The sequence below is a fragment of the Chlorocebus sabaeus genome, chromosome 17 (assembly GCF_047675955.1).
Source record: "Chlorocebus sabaeus isolate Y175 chromosome 17, mChlSab1.0.hap1, whole genome shotgun sequence".
NCBI lineage: Eukaryota > Metazoa > Chordata > Mammalia > Primates > Cercopithecidae > Chlorocebus > Chlorocebus sabaeus.
Window position 1 is genome coordinate 35,103,735 of NC_132920.1, and position 12,624 is coordinate 35,116,358.

At 40.7% G+C, this 12,624-nt stretch overlaps 1 protein-coding gene across 7 annotated transcripts in view; it reads left to right on the plus strand.

The window, feature by feature from the left end:
* The window catches only part of ANKS1A (ankyrin repeat and sterile alpha motif domain containing 1A), a 194,033-nt gene that overhangs the window by 94,136 nt on the left and 87,273 nt on the right, over nt 1-12,624 (plus strand). For all 7 annotated transcript variants that reach the window (XM_007972861.3, XM_007972855.3, XM_007972858.3 and 4 more), the window contains 2 exons: nt 938-1,030; nt 6,817-6,937. In XM_007972861.3, the coding sequence (XP_007971052.3) occupies nt 938-1,030; nt 6,817-6,937 (214 nt within the window). The remainder of the gene's footprint in view (nt 1-937; nt 1,031-6,816; nt 6,938-12,624) is intronic.

The following is a 12,624-nucleotide window of genomic DNA, read 5'->3' on the forward strand; positions in this document are numbered from 1 at the left end:
AGCTTCTTTTCCTTTTAAAAATGGGTTTAGATGGGCTGGGCACAGTGGCTCACGCCTGTAATCCCAGCACTTTGGGAGGCCAAGGCAAGCAGGCAGATCACGAGGTCAGGAGATCAAGACCATGCTGGGTAACACAGTGAAACCCTGTCTCTACTAAAAATACAAAAAATTAGCTCGGCGTGGTGGCGGGCGCCTGTAGTCCCAGCTACTCGGGAGGCTGAGGCAGGAGAATGGCGTGAACCCAGGAGGCGGAGCTTGCAGTGAGCCGAGATAACGCCACTGCACTCCTGCCTGGGTGACAGAGTGAGACTCCATCTCAAAAGAAAAAAAATTTTTTAAATGGGTTTAGATGAAATAGAGTTTCATATAATACTTATTATTGAAGGAGGCAACCAAGGATAAGAGCTTTTTGCTAATAAATGGGAATAGACCAGTATCAGAGCATTAACGTTTCAACAGGAATTAATGTTTTTGTCTTTGATTACTTTCCTCCTTACTTCCTCAATAACTTTGATTCTTTAGAACAAATTTCATAGGTTGATTTCTTTTGTCCAGTGTTTCCTCTTTCTAGAGTAGACTGAAAAGTGAGCCACTGATTTTCCTAAGGTAAAGTTTTATGTATCAGTATTATGAAGGACATTTTCTAACAAGGCAGTTATGTGTTTTCAGTACTGGCGTTTCTCACTGTGGTCTAGGATATGAAAGAAGTGTTTATGATCTCTGCCACAGACTTTGAAAACTGTAAAGCATGCTAATTGAATTGTGTATGTGTGCACAGAGTTCTCCATCTGTTCAGAGACTAAATCTTGACTTTAGTCCTCAAGGGAGTTCCGTACATTATTCTTTTTCATTTCCAAGGGCTAAGATGACAGCAAACCAAAAAATTAGATACTTGATAAAAGAGATAGCAAAATATTTGTTTTTTTCTCTTCTGCAGAGGGAACGTCCACCGCCTCCAGCAAAGCCACCGCCGGATGAAGAGGAAGAAGACCGCATAGATAAGAAGTATTTTCCCTTGACAGCTTCTGAGGTAGAGGGTTGTGGGTTTATTTCCATTGCTGAAATTTGAGTTTGCTGAAAAGTGCATCGATGGGTACTTTAAAAGACTTTGCTTTCTCATCTTCTCATCAACTCTTTGGATTATAAATTTGTATTATGTGTACTAGTAATCTGGAATAAGACCTTTCAAACTCACGAAGAATTTTAATATAGCGCTCGCATACCACACCATATGGAAAGTAAAATGTACATTCTCTCCTGGCTCCAATAAGCTGAACAGTCTCACTTTTTGCTTTTAAGCCTCTTGTCTTTTGATACAAGATATAGTGCTTCCCTTTAATCACTGTTCCCTAGACTATGCCTCATTAGCAAGCTTTAGTGCTTCTGCCCCAAACATCTTATTCCTGTTTTTGTATTTTTTCCCGTTCATTTCACATGAAGACTCTACACCAGGACAAACATGAATTGAGCCATGAAGACTCAATTAGAAAAGACATAGGAATTATGTGGGATGGCCAGGGCTGGAAGATCAAAGAAGTTTATTTGAAAAGAATAGTCTACCCTTTTGAAAAGGAAATGTTATCATGAGGCAAATAACTCATTCACTTAGAAGTGTGAAAAAATTGTGTTGTCCTTAATCTTTCGTCTTAAAAACTCTCTGCTATCACTTCCTCCCATTAGGAGAATATATCTATGGAATATTTATTGAAAATATTATATAATTTTAATAGTCATTTTGTAGCTCATTCAATGCCCTATTCTCTAATTTAAAAATCAGCTAATATAAAATAATTGATTACTCTCATCACTTTATCCCTAGAAGTTAGAGTTAATGATTTTTTTACGGTATTGCCACAGACCATGGCAGATTCTTTTATTCAGTATAAACACATGGAACCAGAGAGATGGCTTTAGTTTAACAAAATGTATAAATACAAGGAAGCCCTTTTATGTAAAAGTCAGTGTTGGAGATAGGGGAAGATTTCTATGCTAGGTACAAATTCTGTCCTTAATTCTTTCCTTTAATTACAAAATGCTTATTATAATGTCTCATCTAAGGGTTTCTAGATTTGCAGCCTGTTATTACCACCCCTGGATAATAACACATTTCTGGTAGATCCAAGTGCATGCACTAAATCCTTCCATACTTTTATATAAATAGAAGTTTGTCTCATTACCCCCCTTCCTTTTTTTTTTTTTTTTTTTTTTTTTTTTTTTTTTTTTTTAACAAGGAGAAGCCTAATAATATGGAGCATATTCAGTTGGGGTTGGGTCTCTGTAAATGCCTTCTGCCCCTCTTTAACAAGGACTTGAGTTAAAATTCATAATGCTTGGGCAAGGCTCTTAAAGAAACACTGGATTATATCCAGAATTTTCTTTTTTTTTTTTTTTTTTTTTTTGAGGCGGAGTCTTCACTCTGTCGCCCAGGCTGGAGTGCAGTGGCACCATCTCGGCTCACTGCAAGCTCCGCTCCCGGGTTCGTGCCATTCTCCTGCCTCAGCCTCCCGAGTAGCTGGGACTACAGGCGCCCGCCACCGTGCCCGGTTAATTTTTTTGTATTTTAGTAGAGACGGGGTTTCACCGTGTTAGCCAGGATGGTCTCGATCTCCTGACCTCGTGATCCGCCCGCCTCGGCCTCCCAAAGTGCAGGGATTACAGGCGTGAGCCACCGGCGCCCGGCCAATATCCAGAATTTTCTATTCTCCCAAGGTTTTCTAAAGCATACAATGTGGCAGTAACACAGTGTCAAGAAGTGGTGGCTGGAAGAGAGAAGGGGGAATCTTCATATTACTCTCCTAGATGGGAGAGTTTGAGATATATACACACACACACACACACACACACACATATACATACACACACACACACACACACACACACACACATATATATATATATTTTTTTTTTAGACAGAGTCTCACTCTGTCACCCAGGCTGGAGTGCAGTGGTGTGATCTCAGCTGACTGCAAGCTCTGTCTCCCGGGTTCACTCCATTCTCCTGCCTCAGCCTCCCGAGTCGCTGGGACTGCAGGCACCTGCCACCACGCCCGGCTAATTTTTTGTGTTTTTAGTAGAGACGTGGTTTTACCGTATTAGCTAGGATGGTCTCGATCTCCAGACCTTGTGATCCACCTGCCTCGGCCTCCCAAATTGCTGGGATTACAGGCGTGAGCCACTGCGCCCGGCTGAGATACATTCTCTAAAACTTGCTTCTGAATAGCCTGGAATTCTGGATCAGTTGGACCAGCATAGTCAGTATTTGGAAGATGGTGAAACACTGAATTTGCTAATTTACTGGTGATTATAGGTACCTGAATATAGAGGGGATATGGCCTGCATATGATCCAGGCAGATTTTGTTTATATACTGTAGTTTGAATGTAGTGTGAATGGTCTTCTTCAAAGTGTACAATTATGTATATTTTTTGGACTCTGTTGTCTTTCACCATTTTTCCTTATACTGTTAAAGCTTAAATACCCTAGACCCTATCATATCTCAGGAGACACTGACTTCATCAAACTTAGGCTTTTGTCTTTGGCAAGCAATCTGCCCCAATATTTGTATTCCTATTCCTAAGCCTGGTCATTGTCAGATGACTCATAGAAGCCTTTAGGGGAAACCAGAGTATACCTAGCCGTGGGAGTGCTTATCAGGTTAATGACCTGATCATGAAACTGGCTTATAAACATTAGACACATATACTCACACACATACACATGCTGTATAGATGTTTTTGCCCATAGAAGGGGCTGCCAGCTGCATCAGGACTGGCTGTAGTCTTCTCTGTGCTCAGATGTGCTAAGTATTCATGGAAGCTGCAGCTGCTGGAGTAGCTCTTCCCAGAAGGCTCCCACACCCCAACTGGACATTCCATTGGTCACAGTTAGGTGGTGACTGCTCTTAGCTTTGCTCTGCAGCAGAAACGTTGCTTTCCACATAGAAGAAAAAAAAATATGTATTATATATGTATATATATGTGTATATATGTATATATGTGTGTACACGTGTGTGTGTGTGTGTATGTGTATTTGGCTTTGATTTATTGCCAGTCCTGGAGGAAAGGGAAAAAAAAAAGATTAAGGAGTAATTTAGTAAAGAGCAGAATTCTGTTGAAAATCAGTTATTGCCATATTGACTATGACATAGGGCTTCTGGAGTGGGAGCTAGGAAGGCTCAAAGAAAAGCAGTTTATTGCTTTATTGTGAGGATTTTTAATACCATAGCTGGTAGAAGCCAGCACCAAGAAGAAAAGATTACTCTGCTTGTCGTCTGGGTATGAGCAATTGGATGAAGAAAAAAATGAAGGTTGAGGGAAAATGAGGCCAAACTGGTCCAGAATCAGGAGAGTTGACTTTTATGGCCATAGCTCTGTTGTGAGCTTTCTGTATAACCTTGGACAAGTCCCTGGACCTCTCTGGGAACCAGGTTTGTCATCTATAAATGAAAGAGCAGAACCAGGTGCTCTCTGGCTGTTACTGTGATGGTTAGGATCCCTTCCAGCTCTGGCATTTGATGGTTCTCTGCCTCTATTTGTCCTGCACAAGAACTAGGCACAGAGAGAAAGCAGGTCCAGTGGGCCTGATTTTCCACATGGAAGTCATCAGCCCTCTCCTGCATGAGAAGAAAGGATATTATAGGCTGGGCATCCAGGCTGTCAGTTACCTCCCTCTGAAGGAAGCATGCCTGAGGCTATATGAGAGCTCTTCCCGTGTGTGGAACACTCAATCAGATTTCCAGGGCTCTGTGTAAGTGATAGCTGTAGGTGTGTAAACCTGCAGAACACAAATCCTGTCTGTACTGCCTGTGGTATTAAGTTGACACAATGTGAACTGCTTAATGGCCCCTCTTTGTTCCTTTAATTGTGTTCCTATGAAGAGGCAAAGGAATAAGTAATATGAGTAAATGGCTCATTGTAATGAAATAGTTTTTAGCTTCCAGATAGCTTGCTGTAAGTGGAGGTTCCTGCAGTGCTTAGCAGAATTTTGGAAGGAGACAGTCCTTTTGCCTTTAGAGTGGCAGCCTTGTTAACAAACGGGAGCTGCAGTTTCTCATTTAGTCTGAGGCTACTAGAGTCCTTGTTGTCTCATTAGGCCCATAACACAGTGAGCTATGCCTTGAGAAGCAAAAACCTGATGAACCACAAACCTGATGCCTTTCCAGTGGGCTGAGGGACATGTCAGTATGGGAGGAATTTTCTGTGTTTGCCAAGGAATCACCTTTGTAGGGCAGCATTATTTGTTAGATGGAATTGGGAATTCCCCCCGCCCCACCCCCTTGTTTGTAATACTTTACTTGTCCAATCCAAACTGATCAAGAAGAGATCTTGAGCCTTGGTTTGCTGTTCTAATAAGTAGGATTTGTCTTAGCACTAGCTTATTCTTATTTTTTTCTTTTTTTTTTTTTTTTTTTTTTTTTTGAGACGGAGTCTCGCTCTGTCGCCCAGGCTGGAGTGCAGTGGCCGGATCTCTGCTCACTGCAAGCTCCGCCTCCCGGGTTCACGCCATTCTCCTGCCTCAGCCTCCCGAGTAGCTGGGACTACAGGCGCCCGCCACCTCGCCCGGCTAGTTTTTTTTGTATTTTTTTAGTAGAAACGGGGTTTCACCGGGTTAGCCAGGATGGTCTCGATCTCCTGACCTCGTGATCCGCCCGTCTCGGCCTCCCAAAGTGCTGGGATTACAGGCTTGAGCCACCGCGCCCGGCCTCTTATTTTTTTCTTATTTTGCCTGTGAAACAGATTGGATTCTTAGGACAGCTGGGCCAGAATTATCCTCTAAAGTAAGGATATCCATTCTTTCTCCTAGAGTGGCTGTAGCACTAATTGTGGTATCTACAGCTTGATTCAAGGGAAAGCGTGGTTACTGTGGTACCAAGGCTAGCTGTGGCCATCAGGCCCTCAGCTGGTCAAAGCCTTACAGTTGCCAGGTATAGGAGCCAGCTCTGGTTCCGTTATTTCATCAGAGATACTTGACTGCCTGGATTAGGGATTTCTCAGTAGACAGCTGCTTTTTCCCCCTCACTGAAATTCAAACTTTCTGGCCACTTGACTCTTCAGAGCAGAGATTGGTGGAAGCAATTTAAAATTGTATTATCATAAAGGTTATAGGAATCCAGTTTTGGGGATATCCTTCCCTATAACCCTCAGGACCTCTGAAGAAAGGCTCACAAAAATAGAGATGGACTTAGAGACAGGTTTGTTTCTAGTAAACATTAAGTGTTGAGGGTCAGTTGGAAGTCATTTTGGTTTCCTCTTGAGGAGGTGGGAAGGATTCCAGTCTTTGGATAGTATATGTGCATATTAGAAAAGAAACATAGAGGAAGAGGTCTTCCTTCACAATGGAGCATGGCTAAGAGCTGCTTGGCAAGTATTAGCCTCAGAAAAGAGATCATGCAGAACACCGTAGGCATGGGAGATGCAAGAAAGGAAGGATCTTGGATTTTATTTGCACTTTTTGAAGACTAAAATCAAAGAAAGGGGAGTTGTTTTTTTGTTTTTGTTTTTCCTTAGAGACAGGATCTTGTTCTGTCATCCAGGCTGGAGTTCTGTGGCACAATCCTGGTTCACTGCAGCCTCAAACTTCCAGGCTCAGGTGATCCTCAGAAAATGGTATATTCTAGTCAAAGGCCGTTCAGATTAGAGGTACAGGTATATATCCAGAAGTGCAGTTGTGATTCTATGTGACACTTGAATTATTCACCTTCTCTTTTCCACCTTTCTTCTTCTTAGATGTAAAAAGAGCCAATAATCGAATTTGTTCCACACTCCTGTCTTGATATTAGCCACATGCACAAAATATACTGGATGTTTCTCTCCCTTAGGTTCTGTCCATGAGACCTAGAATTCATGGAAGTGCAGCCCAGGAAGAAGACGAACATCCTTATGAACTCTTGTTAACAGCAGAGACAAAGAAAGTGGTGTCGGTGGATGGAAAAACAAAAGGTACGTTCCCCACAACTCCTGGCAGAACCAACTCCAAAGGGATTTTTAAAGTTTGTGGTCCTGAGTGGAAGGGGAAGATGTTGTAACCATGATATTCTTTGGGTTGTGGCGGTTGGGTTTCATGATGGTCTGGGATGGTGGGTACATTATGGCTTTTCATTTCCAATACGTGACCTATATGCTCTAGGTTGGAGTTGGCTGCCACATTCAGCATGCGAAGCAAGGAGAAGGTTAAGTCAGACTAGGTGCAAACTGTGGGAGGAGAGACCAGCCCCATGGCAGAGATTGATTTGGGGTCTTAAATCATAAACCCTCAAGTTAATGCTGTGGAAAAACAAGCTCAACAAGTCAGTCCCTTTGGGTTCAGGCTGATGGCACAGACTCTGCTTTTGAGTCCTGACCTCAGAGTGAGGCACTCCTGGGGAGGGGCCCGTGATTGGCTGCCACCCTGTAACTAGAGTGCTCTGTCGCCTTGGCCTACTTTCATTGCCTCTGCAAAATTCAGTTTCCTCTGTAAGGGAGTGAGCGCTGCAGTACTGAGATCCAGCCCGTCGATATAAGTGCAGTCACAACAGAGGTGAGTGTGCACTGCTGGGGAATTTGTGTCAACCCCTGTTCTAAGGAAGAATAAGGGGCAATGCAGTTCCCACTGCAGTTTGAAGGAACTCTTGTGACCTTTCCCAGCTCTCTACAGCTTGCAGGTATAGGGCCTTCATGGGGTATGCGTACCTTCTTTCAACCCTAAGACATTCCATGGTTCAGGTAAGAACAGAGGATGAGATGGTTTCCTTTGAAATGCCCTTTGCTTAAATCTGTCAGTGCTTAGAGGGTGGCAAAGAGAACGTGTACATATGCGTATGACATTGTAGACTTTATTTTTAATGGTCCTATTTAAAAGGTTTTCTTTTGCATGCAGACATTGTAGTCATTTTCATAGTGATTTTTTTTGTTTTGTATTTTATGGTTTCCATTTGGAGCTTTTAAAAAAAGTTGTAATTTAGATACAGTAAAATTTATCCTTTTTTGTGTATAGTTCTGTGAATTTTGACAGATGGAGTTGTATAACTGCCATCACAATAAAAATATAGAACAGTTTAATCCCCCAAATTTTCCCATGTTCTTTGTAGTCAACCCCACTCCTTTCCCTTATTTCTGACAACCACTGCTCTGATGTCTGTCCCAATAGTTTTGCCTTTTCCAGAATGTCATATAAATGGAATCATACAATCTGTAGCCTTTTGAGCCTGGCCCCTTTCACTTGGCTAATACATTTGAAATTCATCCATGTCGTCGCATATATCAATAATTTGTTCCTTTTCATTGCTATTATCCCATTGTATGGCTATACCTCAGTTTATCCCTTCCCTAGCTGAGGGATATTTGGGTCATTTACAGTTTTTGACAATTATAAATAAAATCATAACAAACATTCACTTACAGGTTTTTGTGTGAACAGAAGTTTTCATTTCACTTAGATGTATGCCTATGAATGGGATTGCTGGGTATCCCAGCAATAGATGTTTAACTTCACGTGAAATATGTAATATGTTTAACTCCATAAGAAACTGCCAAACTGTTTTCCAGAGTGATTATACCATTTTGCGTTCCCATCAGAAGTGTATGAGAGTGATGTACATCTACTTGCTATATATATCATCCCTAGCACTTAATATTGTCAGGTTTTTAAAATTTTAGCCATTCTAATACATATGCAATGTTAGTTCATTATGAATTTAATTTGCATTTTCCTAATATCTAATGATGTTGAGCATCAATTAATGTGATTAGTCACCATCCTTAATATCTAATTAAATGTCTATCAAATTTTTGCTCATTTAAAAACATTAGATTGTTTTCTTATTATTGAGTTGTGAATTCTTTATATATTTTACATACAAATTCTTCATTAGATACATGATTTTCTCCCCATCTGTGACTTGTCTTTTTGTTCCCTTAACAGTGTCTTTTGAAGAGAAGTGACTCTAAATTTTGATAAAGTTCAATTTATCCTTTTTTAAAATATGGATAAAGTCACCAATCTTTTTTTTTTTTTTTTTTTTTTTTTTTTTGAGATGGAGCCTCTCTCTGTCACCAGGCTGGAGTGTAGTGGCCCAATCACAGCTCACTGCAACCTCCACTTCCTGGGTTCAAGCAGTTCTCCTGCCTCAGCCTCCCAAGTAGCTGAGACTACAGGCACGCGCCACCACGCCCAGTTAATTTTTGTATTTTTAGTAGAGACGAGATTTCACCGTGTTGGCCAGGATGGTCTCAATCTCTTGACCTCATGATCTGCCCACCTTAGCCTCCCAAAGTGCTGGGATTACAGGCGTGAGCCACCGTGCTCAGCCACCAATCTTTTCTATTTTTTTTTGCTAGAAATTTTATAGCTTTAGGTTTTACATTTAAGTCTATGATCAATTATGAGTTAATTTTTATATATGGTGTGAGGTATGGATTAAGTTTCATTGTTTTACAAATGGCTATCCAATTGTTTCTACATGATTTGTTGAAAAAGACCTTCCTTTCTCTATTGAATTGTCTTTGCAACTTTGTTACTTTTTTCAGAATTGTTTTAGACATTCTAGTTCCATTGTCCTTCCCATTTAGAATCAGCTTATTGATTTCTTCCCCACCCCGCCACCTAGTTCTTAGTCAGTGTGCACAGCTTGTTGATTTCTACAAAAAGTCCAGCTGGGATTTTGATTGGGTTTATATTGAATCTATATTGATAGTGAAAAATTGATAACTATATTGAGCCTTACAATCATATTGGTAGATTTTTTTTTTTTTTTTGGAGACAGAGTCTTGCTCTGTCACCCAGGCTGGAGTGCAGTGGCATGACCTTGGCTCACTGCAACCTCCACCTCCCAGGTTCAAGTGATTCTCCTGCCTCAGCCTCTTGTGTAGAGGGGATTACAGGCATCCGCCACCATGTCTGGCTAAATTTTGATTTTTAGCAGAGATGGCATTTTGCCACATTGGCCAAGCTGATCTCGAACTCCAGACCTCAGGTGATCCGCCTGCCTCAGCCTCCCAAAGTGCTGGGATTGCAGGCGTGAGTCACCAACCCTGGCCATATTGGTAGATTTTTAATTAAAACATTTAGAAGAGGTGAAGAGGACGCCAATGCCCTCTCTAGTCATTTGATAATAAAATTGATAATAAATTACACTTAATAAACTAACCCTTAAAAAACAAGCAATTAATTAATACTCTGTTTGAAAATGGTTCTTAGTGAAGGAATAATTTTTAGCTTCATGGAGGAGGGAGATTCCAATTCTTTCTTTCTTTCAAAGGTTTCATCTGGAACTACTACAAGATAATTGACTCAACCTTTGGAAGAAAGAAGAGTGGAAGGTTAGACTAATTTCATAAGCGGGGCTGGTGTCCTTAGCTACCAAGTGTGCTTGAAAGGGATTTTGTATCCCCATATCAAGAGATCATTAGGTTAAGGAGGGAACTAACAATTAGGAGTTTTGGCTACACATCTGGTCCTCCTATGCTTTGGTTTCTTCCAACTATTCTATATTGGGATAAGTGTTGTGAGTAGGTGGTATAGAAGCAGATTTAATTGAACCACAGGCTGTGGGATGCGCCTGCCTCAAGGCTTGCTGCTTAGATCACTCAAAGAGCTTTCAGACAAAATAGCTGAGACATTGAATATGAAAATGGGCTCTGCTAGTTTCTCAGAAGCCTTGCCTATCCTGGCAGCCTGGCAGGAAAAGCTAGCCTAGAAGGAGTGCCTGCTAAGGTTGGTATAAGTGAGGCACATCAGCAGACCATGTTGCAGGTATTACTGAATCTTTCTGCATTTCCTTTAATGTCTTGTCTTATGCAGCTTTTATGAATTAATTGATCAGTTTTCAAAAGGCCATGTTAGTGAGACTACCAGAGCTTTTAACCCCACCTTAGTATCATTCAAAAAGCTACAATGTGTGAGGGTTGGGGTAGGAAATTTTTTAAATTACATTTTTAGGCTGGGTATGGTGGCTCACTCCTGTAATCCCAGCACTTTGGGAGGACGAGGCGGGTGGACTTGAGCCCAGAAGTTGGAGACCAGCCAGGACAACATAGCAAGACCCCCATCTCTAAAATAAATTTTTTTAATTTTTAAAATTTACATTTTTATATTAGCTTATTAGTATGTGCTCACTGAGGAAGAAAAAAAATTCCAACAATACAGAAATGAATATAAATAAATGCTGAGGTTCCTCTCACCTCCCTGTTACTCACAGTTGCTAGAGGTGACCATCGTTTGAAAATGTGGTAGGCTGGGCATGGTGGCTCACACCTGTAATCCCAGTACTTTGGGAGGCCAAGGCAGGAGGCTTGCTTGAAGCCAGGGTTTCAAGACCAGCCTGGCAACATAGTGAGACCCCGTATCTGCAAAAAAAAAAAAAAAAAAAAAAAAAAAAAAAACTTAAGTAACTGGCTTTTAATAGCAAAATAATACCATCCTAACCTAACCACAGAGTTCAAAAAGAAAGTGTGGTATATATGATTCAGACCATTTGTTATCTTTATACAAAAGTGACTATGTGAAATTCTTTGTTTGTATTTAAGCTAAAATGGGATTGTATTTTACAAACTTTCTGTGAACTTGCATTTTGTATTTGCCTTGTCTATAGAGCACAGATACAATTTTATCTTGGTTCTTAAAATCTAGCTAAATATCCCATAGCTCATTTTTTCCTTCTCCAGTTCATGGGTGTTGAAGTTGTCGCCAGGATTTCTGTTATAAATTACGCTTCTGTGGACATTCTGTGCATCTGTTCTTAAATACATGTAAAAGTATGTCTCTAAAAAAGACTGATAGAAAGTAGAATTAGCAGGTCAGAGTATATGTCCATGTCTAGATCTAATGGGTGGAGCTAAATTGCCCTCCCTTAATGGTGAAGAGAAACACGCTCTTCATACCTTCACCAATGTGGTGTATTATCAGTCTTTAATGTTTTCCACCATGATAAGCAAAAAAGGTGCTATTTGTCATTGGAACTGAGCAACTTACCTTATTGATTAGCGTTACGTGTTTAATCTATGAGTTGCCTATTTTTTTCTATTTTTCTACATAGAAATTAGTGGTAGTAGAAACACTTTGTTTAAATACCTGTAATATTTGGCCAAAGTAGTGCTCAGAGGGAAGTTTATATTCTTAAATTCATTTGTTAAACAACAAGAAAGATTAAAATGTAACCAAAAGAAAGCAGCAGAGAGTAATAAGAGATTGTTAGGGAATTATTGAGATAAAAGCAGATAGTATATTTCTCATACTTTATGTTATGTGTGCTACACCTTAGTGAAAGAAAAGTAGAAGTAAAGAAACCAAAAAGAGAGACTTGATCATTAAAATGAATTTGTATTTTTTTAAAGATTTCTGACAATTTTGATCAAGAAAGAGAAAAAAAACCACTACACGTGAGGATGCTATAAAGAATATTCTTGGCTGGGAACGGTGGCCCATGCCTGTATTCCCAGCACTTTGGGAGCCCAGGGTAGTTGGATCACTTGAGGTCAGGAGTTTGAGAACAGGCTGGCCAACATGGTGAAACCCCGCTTCTAGTAAAAATACAAGAATTTGGCCGGGCGTGGTGGCTCATGCCTGTAATCCCAGCACTTTGGGAGGTCAAGGCAGGTGGATCACAAGGACAAGAGATGGAGACCATCCTGGCTGACACAGTGAAACCCTG